Raw genomic sequence first — 13,035 nt, 5'->3', positions numbered from 1 at the left:
CCGTGAGAAGGGTGTAAAACTTTCTTCTTCGTTCGTGTATTTGAGGGAAACGAACCTGGCAACAAACGACAAAGAATCGACGAAGAAGAAAACAGATGTTGTCACTTCCGGTGCGGGAAACTCGTAAACAGTACACGGCTAAACAGCTTTCGTTCATAATGGGAGCTCATTCGAGTCATTTAAGTTGTTAGCGTTAAGTTTTTATAGAGTCAAATCGCTGAGCTCAACTGCTGACATGGATCGCTACAACGAGGTGAAACTTCAGCTGAAAACCTGGGAGCAGGGATTTCTCAAAGAGCACCAGAGGAAACCTAACAAGGTGCCTTCACATGTTAATACGTAGCTTGCTAGCTAGCAGCAAATCAACAGTGACAAGTGTTGTTTGATAGTTTGTTTGTGGGTTTATGTTCTGTTTACCCACATGTCAGTTGGTTGGTTTGGTGTTATTGGTGTTGCATTGTTAATGTTTTATATTGTGCATACTGTGTTTTTCTGTGTTATTGGGGTTTAACTTTAGGTATTTGTGTTGTGTGCTCAGACTGGAAAGCACTTTGAGTCAACTTCTGTTGTTTTAAATGTGCTATATAAGCAAAGTGACTTGACTTATAGTTGACTTTTTAACAAACCTCTTCGATTTTCAGGAGGACATTGATCAGGCTCCCGAAGACACTAGGAGTGAGTATTGACTATGAAGTAAAGTGATAAGCTGATATGTATACAACTGCTGCTTAAATGATTCATTTGTTTATCTTCTTTGCAGGGCTGTATAAAGAGTACCGCAGTTTGAAACAAGCCAAAGAGAACAGCAGCAGTGAGGCAGACAGTGGTCACGCTCAGGCTACTGCCCAGAAGGTACTGAGGGATGTTTGTTTGTGAATGAATTTGTGCGTAATATATATATGGTACAAGGGAGAGTCTAGTTTTAGTTAAGTAACATTATTGAAGTCCAGATGAGCTTATTTCCCCCTATTGTGTCCTATTAAACAAAAAAAGGCAGATACCCTGTGACTTCCTAAATTGACCATTAATTAAGTGTTAATACTTTACTACCAACCTATCTACTTTTTATTAGCCTCCTAGCTAGCACGTTGACTAGTGTCTCAAGTTGGTGTCTAAGAAAGAAACTATTTAATAATGTGATGCTGATGGAAGTTATTTTATTCAAATGTCTCTCTCCTATAGTTAAGGCTAGACTATCAGCGTTCATATTATTATTATTATTCAATATCTGCTTCACTTAAATGCTTTACAGTTGTCCATGTGACCTAAAAGAGCATTACCTGTGCCTGCCATATGGGGGACTTTTCGGAAAGACTTCTACTGTCATTGAAAACATTTCACACACATTTCATCTGCTGTAGTTTAAAGTTTGTGACCCCCTGGGATTCCCCAAACAAGATTTGCAGTCAAACATGTGCTGGATTTAAACAACTTCTGTTTTATTGTCAGAACTAGTTTCTGTCTAATCTCTCTGAATAATAACATTTAGACGCTTTGAAGGAATCCTCTTCAGTTTCTTTGTATTACGGTTACTCCTTTAATCAACCATCGTCCTTAAATCAGCTCATTCATTCATTTTTTTTTTCTTTGTGGGTCGATCTAGGACTCAGACTGTTGGGGTGCCCACTTGAATCGCAGTGCATTGCCGGTGGCTTCTCCCAGGCTGACAGCCCAGGACAAAGACAATCTGAAGGCTTCTTCCCAATATTATGGAATAAAGCTTAAACACAACCTGGCTACTCTCAGTAAGGTGAAGAAATACAGTTGCCTATATATCTGTCTATATATTTGTCTATATATCTATATCTATATCTATTAGTAGTCATTTATTGGTTATTTATTTTAAGACTTTACTTTCATTATTGTAGGAGAGACCGGTCTCATTGAAGAAATCGTACCTTCCTGGTCGACTGCCTCTAAACTCCTTAAAAGATGGACAAGCTACCCCGATAAAAAGCCCCAGTTTGAGTGCTGGCAGTTTAAAGTCCACAGCCGCTGTGCTCGAATTCAGCCCCTTTTCTCCAAGGTAATTAAATAGAGAAAAGTACTATCATCCTAACGGCATGTTTTCAGTATTATTTTCTGAACCTAAATGCGCACTGACACAGGTTTTTCAACACACACACACAACACACTTTTACCTAATATTGCTTCATTTTTGCTTACTGTAACAGATTCACTTTGTGATTATCTTGCACTAATTTTTTGTCCTTGTCACAGACGAACTAAACCGTGTCTGGGTTCCTCGTCTTCAAAGACTTTCCAACCCGTGGAGTCTGAAGAGCCGTTTGAACCATTTGAACCTGTCAGACTTTCTAGTGATGAACCCGCAGATGCCGCTAGTATTTGCACCACGAGCAGTAGTAGTAATGACAATGGTTTAATTAGTAAAGATGGTCACTCACGTTTTAGTGCATCCACTGAAGCTCCTTCTACAGCCACAACCCCTGGCCGTTTGTCAAGTTTATCTCCTCCGTGCACTGTAGGGACTTCAAAAGGAGTTGTTGGAGACAAAAAAGAAAATGGTGAAATATTACAGACTCAAGGTACAGACTCTGAAGGTGCTGGAACTGAAGTTGACATGAAAGGGACCCCACATTTTATTGGAGGTTTCAGAGGAGGAATTGTAGGCAGAGGCTTGGGAGGAAGGCCGTCACCTGCCAGCAGACTGAATTTTCTTGACAGGAAGTGGCTAGAGAGATGTCAGGTGTTTGGAGAGATGGGAGCTGAGGAGAAGCCAGTATCAGGCAACAAGGAGATTATTGTGGAGAAAAGAGAAAATGTTCAAGAAACTGGAGGGAAAATGCAAAAGGGTGAAAGAGCAGGAAAAGAAGAAACAGATATGGAGAGTGAAAGAAACCAGTTGCTTGACTTGGGGAGAGATGAAATAATCACGAGTGACACAATGATCTCTGATGATGCGCCCAAATCTGCTCAACAAAAAGCCGCTGGAAAAGGCAAAGGAGGGAGGAGAGGGGGAGAGAAAAGGAAGAAAGGTGAGGAAATCGAGAAGAAGACAGATGCAGAACCAGAAAATGACGTCACGATCAGTCCCAAACCCAAAGGTACAAAGAAGAGGAGGAAGAGGCAGAGAGAGGAGGATGACATGGACGGAGATGCTACAGAAGAAGGAGGGGTAAAAAAGAGGCGGAGGAATGTTAAAAAGAAAGAGGGGGACTCTGAAGTTAACTCCAGCCCGGCTAATGGAGGGAAGAAAAAGAGAAGCAAGAAAAAAGGAGGAGAAGATGGAGAGGGCGAAGAGGAGAAAGAAGCCAGTGTACCAAAAAAAGTAAGGGAATGAATTAATGTCATAATATGTGTTTTTATTTTGTGCCAGTGTTTTATAATTATCTGGTATTACTTATGTCAAGGTGCCCCAAGAGAACTTGTTCGGAGATCTGGAGGGAGAATTTGTACCTAACAAAATGTATCGCACAGAGTCGGCCAGAGCCAGGTAAGACCAAACACCTCCTGGAATCGTTAAATGGCATTGAAAGAAAACTCTGCTTATACCCTGTGTAATGGTTTTCTATTTTTTGCAGAGTAATGAAAGGAGCAGAGGGCAACTTTGTGAAGATAAATCTGAAAAAGAAATCTCACGTCAAAGGATATGCTCTAAGAGGGATGGCGCTACGCAAACAGGTACCGTGTTTTTAACTGGTGTTTGTCAGTGAGTGCCTTCCTGATTAGACCAATGCAAGGATGAGTTTAGTTTCAAGAAGTTGTTATTTAATTTAATTGCCTGCCAGGTTGCTTACAGTGAGCTAATGTGGGCAAAACTGGTAGTAAGAGTTAGAAAATTCACAAATTTGTTGTTTAATTCAATTCAAAATCTCTTTTTTCCTCTGTGCCATGAATGTTTTGTGTGTTTTACAGTTATACATGCAGAAGTTCCAGCTGAAAGGAGAGCGCTTCGGAGGAGGAGGGGGCTTTCTGGGCAGAGGAAGGAGGGGAGGGTTTAGAGGGGGGATGAGCCGTCAGGGCGACACCTGCTACAAGTGTGGAGGGACCGGCCACTGGGCCATCGACTGCAAGGGACGAGGTGACGCAGCGACACTTACGCAAAAACATTTCTTTCCTTCAGAGAAAACAGGAGCTCTCTGGCCAAACAGTGTGAGATGTGAGATGTGTTGACTTGTTTCGTTCTCATTTCTGTTGTGTAGCTCCTCCGCCTCCTGTTCTCATGGACACGCCCGTTGAAGAGGAGCCTTTTGAGCTGCCCACCCTGGAGGATGTTGCCAGGGCAACGGGAACGCTGAAACCTCAGACACTGGGTACGCCTGTTGAACTGTCCATCCATCCGTCTGTTAGTCAGTAGATACGTTTAGCAGGACACAACGTCGACACCATGAATGATTTCCATAAAAGGAAGTTTAATGGTACCTTAGTTATAATTAATTTTTTCATTTTGTCTTGAGATGACCAGTTAAGTTCAATGTCTGTCTGAACAGTTGTTTTTAAAACAGATGTTTGTGTTGTGTTGCTGTATTAATCAGTATAACTTGCTGCAAATGATCTTGACCCTGCTGCAAAATCAGCATCACAATTATTTGTTGTATGTTTCAACGCTGACGTGTTCACGTGTTCCAGCGGCTCCTCCCGGTATCGGAGAAGATCAGGAAAAGGAAAACATGGACCAGAAAGATGAGGTGTTGCTGAACGTTATCCGTCCTGACTATGAACGTCCTCCTCCTCCTCCGCCCATGGAGCCACTTTATCACCTCAGCGACGATGGGAAGGTCCAGGGTAAAAAAAAAAAAAAAAAAAAAAACGCTACAAACTGACTCTGTGTCCCAAAATCTATAAACAGAGGCAGATTAGAAATTGAGTTACTGTTTTATTTGTGCTCAGAAACACCGGATGAAGTCTACGCTGCTCTGAAAAACCTTGGCTATCAGTCATTCAGAGCTGGGCAGGAGGAAGCCATCATGAGGATCCTGTCAGGTACGTAGAGTAAACACACATGAGCTCATTCACCTGCACACACCTGCTCATATGTAATCTCTGTAAAACATGTTTGTCTCTATCTTTAGGGCTCTCTACTCTTGTTGTGTTGTCGACTGGGATGGGAAAATCGCTGTGCTACCAGCTCCCAGCTTACCTCTACGCTCAGCGATCAAAATGCATCACTTTGGTCATTTCCCCTCTTGTTTCTCTAATGGACGACCAGGTAGATACTGTGATTGTAGTGACTGCTGGTGGATAAAGAGCAAATATACTTTCTCAGACGATGCAGCTGACACATTATTTTGTCTTGTGTGTGTGTGTGTAGCTGTCAGGCCTGCCAGCCACTCTGAAAGCTGCCTGTATCCACTCCAACATGACGAGGAAACAGAGAGAAGCAGTCATAGAGAAGGTAAATACACTCTTATCGTCTTGTTAGTAGCATTATTATTACAACCTGTGCTTCATTCAGTCACGGTGAGTAATCCCTGACTTTAGGTCGGCTTACGAGCAGATTGTTGCAGTGAAATCCGCAGATTGATTTATGCAAATTTCATAATTAATTATAATCGGTGTGTGCAGGCTTAAGCGAAGAGAAGAAGTCGCATCAGTACACCCCAGCGCCACATTTTAAATCCAGAAGAAAAGAGTATCCCTGCAGGTTTAACTTGACACAGGTTTAAGTTGACACAATTCCTACAAAGTACACTATCGAACACTTTTTATACAAAAGTTGCAGCCCAAAGTGCTTTACAAAAAAATAAACTAAAAACAACAACACAAAAAAACGTTACACACAAGAGACCACACATGAATGTAAGCACGCACACAGAGAAAAACACCGAGGAATTAAAAACACTGAGGAAACGCTATCCTACACTCACCGCTTTGAAGTTAAGGAAACACCAGAAAGATTTCAAAAAAAAAAAAACTGTATAAATTAGAATTAGAATTTAGTAATAACCTGTAGGGTGAAAATATAAAAAAGTCAATTAAATAACAATAAAATAAGATAAAACTAGGTAAAAGTCAGACTAAAAAACATAAATAAAACTCAATAAATAACCAAACCGAAAGGTAAATAATATTAAGTTGAAAGCAAGACTAAAAAGGGTAGCTCTTAAGTTTCCTTTTAAATATTGTCTGTCACTAATACCCCTATATTCAGCCCCTGCTCTCCTTCCTCTGTCTCCTCAGGTGAAGTCAGGCCAGGTGTGTTTGCTGCTGCTCTCTCCAGAGGCCCTGGTTGGTGGAGGAGGTTCAGGTTCAGGGTGTCTGCCCTCTGCTCAGGAGCTCCCCCCTGTGGCCTTTGCGTGCATAGACGAAGCCCACTGCGTGTCGGAGTGGTCGCACAACTTCAGACCCTGCTACCTAAGGCTCTGCAAGGTGGGAAAATGACGGCGTATACGAGGATCCCTCAAGGTTTTTCTGAGCATTAATGTGGCTCTTGATTGTAGCTTTACAACGAGTGTCACCGTTTTCAGCAGAGAAAACACACGCAAGTCTCTCAAGTTTCACAGAAAAGCATTTCGTGCCACGTTTGTTTTACTAGGTGCTGCGGGAGCGACTGGGCGTGCGGTGCCTGCTAGGACTCACGGCCACAGCCACACTTTCCACTGCTCTGGACATCGCACATCATCTGAACATCCACGACGAGGACGGCATTGCTGTCAGATCTGCAGCCGTGCCTCCAAACCTGAACCTGTCTGTGTCCATGGACAGAGAAAAGGATCAGGTCCATATTTTTCCTTGTTCAAGACTTTAACTTTGTCGGCTTTGTGTTTACAGTTGTCTTACTTTCTGTGTCTGTCCCGTCTTTAGGCTTTAGTCTCCTTGCTGAAAGGTGATCGTTTTGGTTGTCTGGACTCCATTATTGTCTACTGCACCAGAAGAGAGGAGACGACTCGCGTGGCAGCTTTGCTCAGGACCTGCCTGCAGGGCGTCCTGTTGAAAGAAAACAAGCACGCCAGCGGCAACAGCCAGCCACAGAACAACCCTATAGGACAGAGAAAGAAAGAACTGGGTTAGTGTGGGGATACTTTGTGTTTTCGATTCACTTTATACGTGAACAGGTGGTATGGAAACTTCGTTATCATGTCTTTCAGCTCGGAAGAAGATCCGCAAACCGTTGAAATGGATGGCTGAGTCCTACCACGCCGGCCTGTCGGGGTCAGAGCGCAGACGCGTCCAGAACAACTTCATGTGCGGGGAGCTCAGAGTCGTCGTGGCCACTGTGGCGTTCGGCATGGGCCTGGATAAATCTGACGTCAGGGGCATCATCCACTACAACATGCCCAAGGTGGGGAGCGTGTCTTCATACTAAACTCAAAATATCTGGGCTCTTATAAAATCATGTGGCTCTGTCTGTGCTGCTAAATTAATAATTTATTCATCTCATCTTTTTTTTTTACTTGTTAATATGTAAATATACTCAAATGTGTTTATTAAAACATCACATGGTTTTTATCCTGTAAAAATCAAATCCTTTGACAAAATATTAGGCCTGGGTCAGGGTTACAATGTTCAATTCAGTTTAAGCAGTGTAAGGGAGGTCGTAAATCAACTGTTTGATTCATTTGGAGGATATACTTTGTGGTGTTGTAAAAATGCTGGTGTCAGGCCAAGTTTACGAGAGCTGTTTTTATGTTCTTTTTCAGAGCTTTGAGAGCTACGTCCAAGAAATCGGGAGAGCAGGGAGAGACGGAGAACCAGCTCACTGTCACCTCTTCCTGGACCCAGAGGTGAAACCTAAGCTACTGTGTTATAAGCATTGTGTGTTGGTGCCTGGAGTTAACTACATTGGAGTTATTTATATATTTTAAACTCTGAAGCACTTTGAGTTAGTGGCTGAGCCAATACAACAACGGAAAAACCAAACACAATCATACAAAATATGTGAAAATCGTGTTTCAGACATTAAAAACATTAAGTAAAATAATAAGACCATTAAAATAAATTAAACTATAAAAATGAAAACTTCACATGGTTTGTTGTGTTGCCATTGATATTTTGATTTGAGAATCAATTTAAGAGCATACAGCCCTGGTATCGCTGGTATCGATATTATCTCTAGTATCCCTGTGTAATTCTGTAAACTGTGGCATTTATAGCCGAGTGGCCTATGATGGAATTAAAGTTCATACATTTTAAACAACAGCTGCTTTTTTAATACTATCACAGCTGTTGTCGTCTGAGTTCCTGTGTCTAGTTGCGTTTCTGCGGAGGTTGTGAGCTACAGTGTGGGGTGCAAAGCCACAGCTTAGATGTGACACAGAAGCACAAATCTAGCTAGAAAATGTCAATTTAGGGAGACAGACAAGCGACCGTTAAGATTTTAAGTGCCATCTCATTATTCTGGTGTATTTCTTGGCGCCGACGTCACAATTCACTGTGTGTGTTTGTTGTAGGGCTGCGATCTCCACGAGCTCCGTCGCCATATCTATGCAGACACAGTGGACTACTACACGGTAAAGAGACTGGTCCAGAAAGTCTTCCCAGCATGCAAGTGTAAACAGATACACCAGAAACAACAGGAGCTCATCAAGGTAACTCCCACTTTCTTCAGAGGCCCGAGTCGGGGGAGGAGGTTCAGGTTCATAGTGTTCAAACTAAAACTTGTATTTGTGTCTGTGTGTGTGTGTGTGTAGGATGTTGAAGACTCGGAGCTGTTGGATGTGATGGATGTGTACGATCAGAACCCTCCTTCTCCGCAAGAAGTTGCACCTGCAGACAAATCAGAAGCCACTGCTGCACAGGTAAAGGGAACAAGAGAAGCGAATTAGAACAAGGTGTTTATAAGCAGTGAGTGACAAGAATTTGTTTTGCAGTCCAAGGAGGTGTCAGATTCAGCCGAGCCGTGCCTCCAGGAAGACGTGGATGGAGGAAAGGTGAAGGACGAGGAGAAGGAGAAGGAAGAAGACCAGACGGTTAAAGACGAGGAAGCTGACTGGCAGAGGGACCGGGCGGTGGAGGACAGCGATTGGCCCAAAGAGCGAGTGTGTCACACACACGAGAGAGCGATCCCCATCCAAGAAACCGTGGAGGCTCTGGACATCACAGAGGAAGGTGGATGAAAACGAAAATAAATAAAAATGACTTGTACATGTGCAGCATACTACCACAGATCATTTTGACAAACTTTACGACTAATCTCATCTCTATCAGTCCAGTCAGGGTTTGTGATGAGTAAACATACATGGAAACACAGTTCATCTTTATAAATGACAAAGACTGTTATATTTTATCTGTATGTTTTTGTGTGTTTCCTAGGCGTGGAAACACTGCTCTGCTATCTGGAGCTGCATCCACAGCGCTTTGTGGAGCTTCTCCACCCGACCCTGTCTGTGTGTAAAGTCAGCTGCTACGATGGACCGAGGCAGCTCCGGAAAATCACTAAAATGTAGGAAATGTTTGTCTTTGTCAGAGATATTCAATATGAAAGAGGAGATCTCTCCCCAGTGTTCTTTGTCATTTGCGACTGATTGAACTTTTTATTTTTTCGATCCCTACAGTTGCCCCCCGATTGCCGTAGTGTTGGCCAGGAGGCGGATGGCCGGCGAGCGGGTGGAGGCGTGCGATCAGGTGGAGTTTGATGTTGTCGAGGTGGCGGACACTATGGGATGGCAGCTTCCTCTCGTGAAGAGAGGACTTAGGCAGCTGCAGTGGAGCACTGGCACAGGTTTGGATTCTTATATTATTATTAATACATTTTTCAATTTGGTACCAAATATCTTTACCACAGCAACTTTAAAAACTGTCATTTTAAGGTCGGATGTGCTCACAAATGATAAAGAGAAAATTCAGTTCATTGTAGATTCCTAATCAGCGCTCTTACTCCGTCACACTTCATCTTAAAGTCTGATAAATGGTGGTTTTGCCGTGAGGTCACAGAAGCAGTTATTTGTAAATATTTGTGTTTCAGCCGGCGGACGTAGCGGCGTTCTCGTCGAATTCTCCTCCCCGTCCTTCTACTTCCGTTCCTTCGGCGACCTGAGCGATGAGGAGATGGACAGAGTTTGTCGCTTCCTCCATAATCGTGTGCAGGACCAAGAGAGGACGCAGCTCTTCCAGCTGACGTCCTCCTTTAAAGCCTTCAAGAGGTGCAGTCTACGCCTTATAGTAGCCGCTGTCATTCGGTCAAATGCATCAAACAGTTAATGTCCACTTCTTGTTTAGAATAGATTGTGGGACTCACTCTACTTTTTTATTATCTTAGTTGTGCAAATATTGAACTGATCACGTAACAATTTATTCAACCTGAAACCGTTTCACACTTTAATTATTCAGCCATCGACTAAATTTCGATTTAAATTTAAAAAGGAGATCATAGTCATTGTGTATATATATTCAGTTTTTTTTAGTTGGTCAAACAGATGAATGATTATTCATTATTATATAGTATACTGTATATGCATATATATTGACGTGTTTCACTTTGTGTGTACGTCGTGTCCCAGTGTCGCCTTCCAGAGTGTGTTGTCCTGCCTGGACGACTTGGACGAGAGTCGCAGTTTGCAGCTGAAGAGCCTCCTCTCTGAGTACTTTGACAAGAGGCGAGACAGAGACCACGCGCTCAAACCGGTGGACCTGGAGGAGCTCAACAAATATAAGGTGAGAAGTGTTTTTAGTACTAGAATAAAGATCTGTAAATATGTGGCTTACCTTCTGTATGTGTGTGTGTGTGTACGTAGATGTTGGACTGGGAGAACCAGATCAGAGCCGACATCAGAAATTTTCTTGCCAACCGAAGTGACGAGAAGTTTTCTGGAAGAGCTGTTGCTCGAATCTTGCACGGCATAGGTGAGGATCTGAGTATGCTCAGTATGACGTATGTGCACGGGTTTCTCCCCACAGATGAACTATAGTACGACTAGGATCTAATGCGGAAGCTGCAAGTAATAGTATTTTTCTCCCTGCTTTTTCTTCTTTGGTTTGATTTGAGTAGAACTTCACTGACACCACATAAAGGGACTGAACCTTTACACCTCTAGAGGTCATTAGAGAGCTGAGTTAGGAAACCTGAGCGAGGCTACGTTTAGTTTTACCGAGGTTAGACAGGTTAGGTTAAGAAGATTAAAATTAATTTAAATGTCAATAATGAAAGGACGAGGATTTGTGTAATGTTGTGTAATTTGACTTCATACAGTTGAAGCCAGAAAACCTTTCTGAAGTAGTTTCAACATAAACTGAACGTTATAACAGACATAAGACGTACGTTGTTTATTTATCCCACGTATGAGAAATTCCCTTGTCACAGTAACATGGAATTTGATAAGAATAAATAAAAGCAACAATAAAGAATTTAACAGGAAAATATTATAATAAAAAATACACTGAGAAATAAATATATATACAATGAAATTTATAGATATTCTGTATGTACAGTGTGGTGGTGATTAAAATTGGTGAATAGTTGCTCTGGCTATAAAATGTATTGGACATGACAGAGAGGTAGTGTACCTAATAAATGGGCATATGTGTGAATTTCCTAGCTTTACTTAAAAAAAAAAATGACTGTGCTTTTATTGTAAATCAAAGACGCGTGTCTGTGTTTCAGGTAGTCCCTGTTATCCGGCTCAAACTTATGGCAAAGACCGACGTTACTGGAGGAAATACATCCAGTTTGACTTCAACCAGCTCATCAGACTGGCCACTCAGGAGATCATCCGCTTCAAGTGACCCACCCAAACAGGCACTAACTTTGCTAGAAAGTGTATATATATATATTTTTTTTTTTAATATTATATTCCACTATGTTGAACTATTTAACTGACATGTTAAATTCAATGTAGTTACTTTGTGGACAGTGAATAAATAAAAAGTTTCTATTTTTCTAGCTCTGTCTTTCAGTGACATTTATTTAAATATCTCATCAGACAAACAGGCAACACGAATAGATCTTTACTATTTGTGTGTGATATGAGGAGTTAAAACAGAGGGGGATTTCTCTCTATGAACCCACCGTATCACTGTTGGCTCAACACACTTTTGATACGAATACAAATATTGACTTTATTGATATTATTTAGAGTCCTGTTCAGAAAAGGAAACAGCAAAATGGGTCACATTCTGGAACTGGGCATTTATTTTGTTTCTCCGTTTCTGTCGTCTCTGTTAAATATTAACCTCACCAGACCCACATGAAACTTTCTGAATTGTAAAAATATGCAGCAGCTTGCAAAGTAGATTACCCAATCAAGTTATATTCTGCAACCGCTTCCAGTAAGGAAAGGCTCGTGTTTATTTTCTGACTTGAAGAAATGTTGCGTTTTCTGTTGTGTTCCGGTCATTTCAATTTCAATCGAAGTGTAAAGACTCCAAAAATCTGCTGCTTAGTCATGCTGATCCGACCTCACCGACCCTTTGACACGTAGTTACCAAACAGACGTAACAAAAGTCTTGACCGTGACACAACATTTGAGGCAAAGTACGGAAAAAATGGGAGATTCATGGCACTACAGGAAAAACGACCTCAGCTAAGAGGTGGAACATGCAAGTCACGCATGTTCTCTGTTCATACGGTTTCAGCTTTGGACTCTCGGCTTTTACATTTCTGCCTTAACTCTGACAGCATGTCATAAAACGATCATATAGTTCATATACTGTGTGAGTCTTTTGCTGACTCCTCGTTCCGTGCGGGAATGATTTAACATCCTAAACTAAACCTTTTTAGTTGTCTGTTAACACTGATTAAACTGGCAAGTTCAAGTTGTGTTCTTTGGCCTTTTGTGCCGTGGCTGGACGGTTTGTCATGGGAGAGAGACACGGGATGACTTGCAGCAAAGGGCGGAGGCCTGAATCGTCCTGGCGCTGCTGTAACGAGGGCTCCAGCCTACAGTTTATGGGGCTCTGCAGGGTTTGCGATTAAAGCAGTCACGCTGCAGCGATACAGAGGACACGATTGGGGGTGTCAGTATCGGCAGTATCATCAAGGATTTTTAAAAATCAGATTGGACCGAGCAGTTTATATCACGTCTGGCGTGAACCAAAGCCAGACATAAAACCTTGAAGAGCGCGACTGGACGTGAGTCACGTCTGGAAGTACTTTACAGAAACTGAGAGGAGTCTTGTGTTATTTGTCTTAGAAGACTC

The 13,035-nt window shown here is 42.2% G+C and overlaps 1 protein-coding gene across 2 annotated transcripts; it reads left to right on the top strand.

Moving 5' to 3' along the window:
• Window positions 1-114: 114 nt before the first annotated feature.
• recql4 (RecQ helicase-like 4) lies at window positions 115-11,716 on the top strand. 2 transcript variants are annotated; one of them, XM_047604249.1, is made up of 28 exons: window positions 115-319; window positions 642-675; window positions 761-852; window positions 1,604-1,750; window positions 1,869-2,026; window positions 2,221-3,289; window positions 3,372-3,454; window positions 3,543-3,642; window positions 3,877-4,042; window positions 4,164-4,274; window positions 4,591-4,746; window positions 4,852-4,944; window positions 5,034-5,170; window positions 5,273-5,356; window positions 6,142-6,330; window positions 6,497-6,679; window positions 6,766-6,967; window positions 7,050-7,243; window positions 7,602-7,685; window positions 8,352-8,489; window positions 8,592-8,699; window positions 8,778-9,009; window positions 9,214-9,343; window positions 9,456-9,622; window positions 9,866-10,043; window positions 10,401-10,554; window positions 10,635-10,743; window positions 11,501-11,716. In XM_047604249.1, the coding sequence occupies exons 1-28, from the start codon at window positions 236-238 to the stop codon at window positions 11,620-11,622; spliced, it is 4,704 nt and encodes a 1,567-aa protein (XP_047460205.1). In that variant the 5' UTR covers window positions 115-235; the 3' UTR covers window positions 11,623-11,716. The 2 variants fall into 2 exon arrangements, with proteins under 2 accessions (XP_047460205.1, XP_047460204.1); XM_047604248.1 differs by having other exon boundaries at window positions 8,772-9,009.
• The last annotated feature ends 1,319 nt before the right edge of the window (window positions 11,717-13,035 follow it).

This window comes from Mugil cephalus, chromosome 14, assembly GCF_022458985.1.
Source record: "Mugil cephalus isolate CIBA_MC_2020 chromosome 14, CIBA_Mcephalus_1.1, whole genome shotgun sequence".
Classification (NCBI taxonomy): Eukaryota; Metazoa; Chordata; class Actinopteri; order Mugiliformes; family Mugilidae; genus Mugil; species Mugil cephalus.
Note: the sequence above shows the minus strand (reverse complement) of the source record. Positions and strands in the feature narration are given on the sequence as shown.

Coding starts and splice junctions, on each gene's coding strand:
- recql4 (XM_047604248.1), top strand. CDS start 236: ATGGATCGCTACAACGAGGTGAAACTTCAGCTGAAAACCTGGGAGCAG. Junction 320..641: donor ACCAGAGGAAACCTAACAAG/GTGCCTTCACAT, acceptor TTCGATTTTCAG/GAGGACATTGATCAGGCTCC. Junction 5,171..5,272: donor TTTCTCTAATGGACGACCAG/GTAGATACTGTG, acceptor GTGTGTGTGTAG/CTGTCAGGCCTGCCAGCCAC.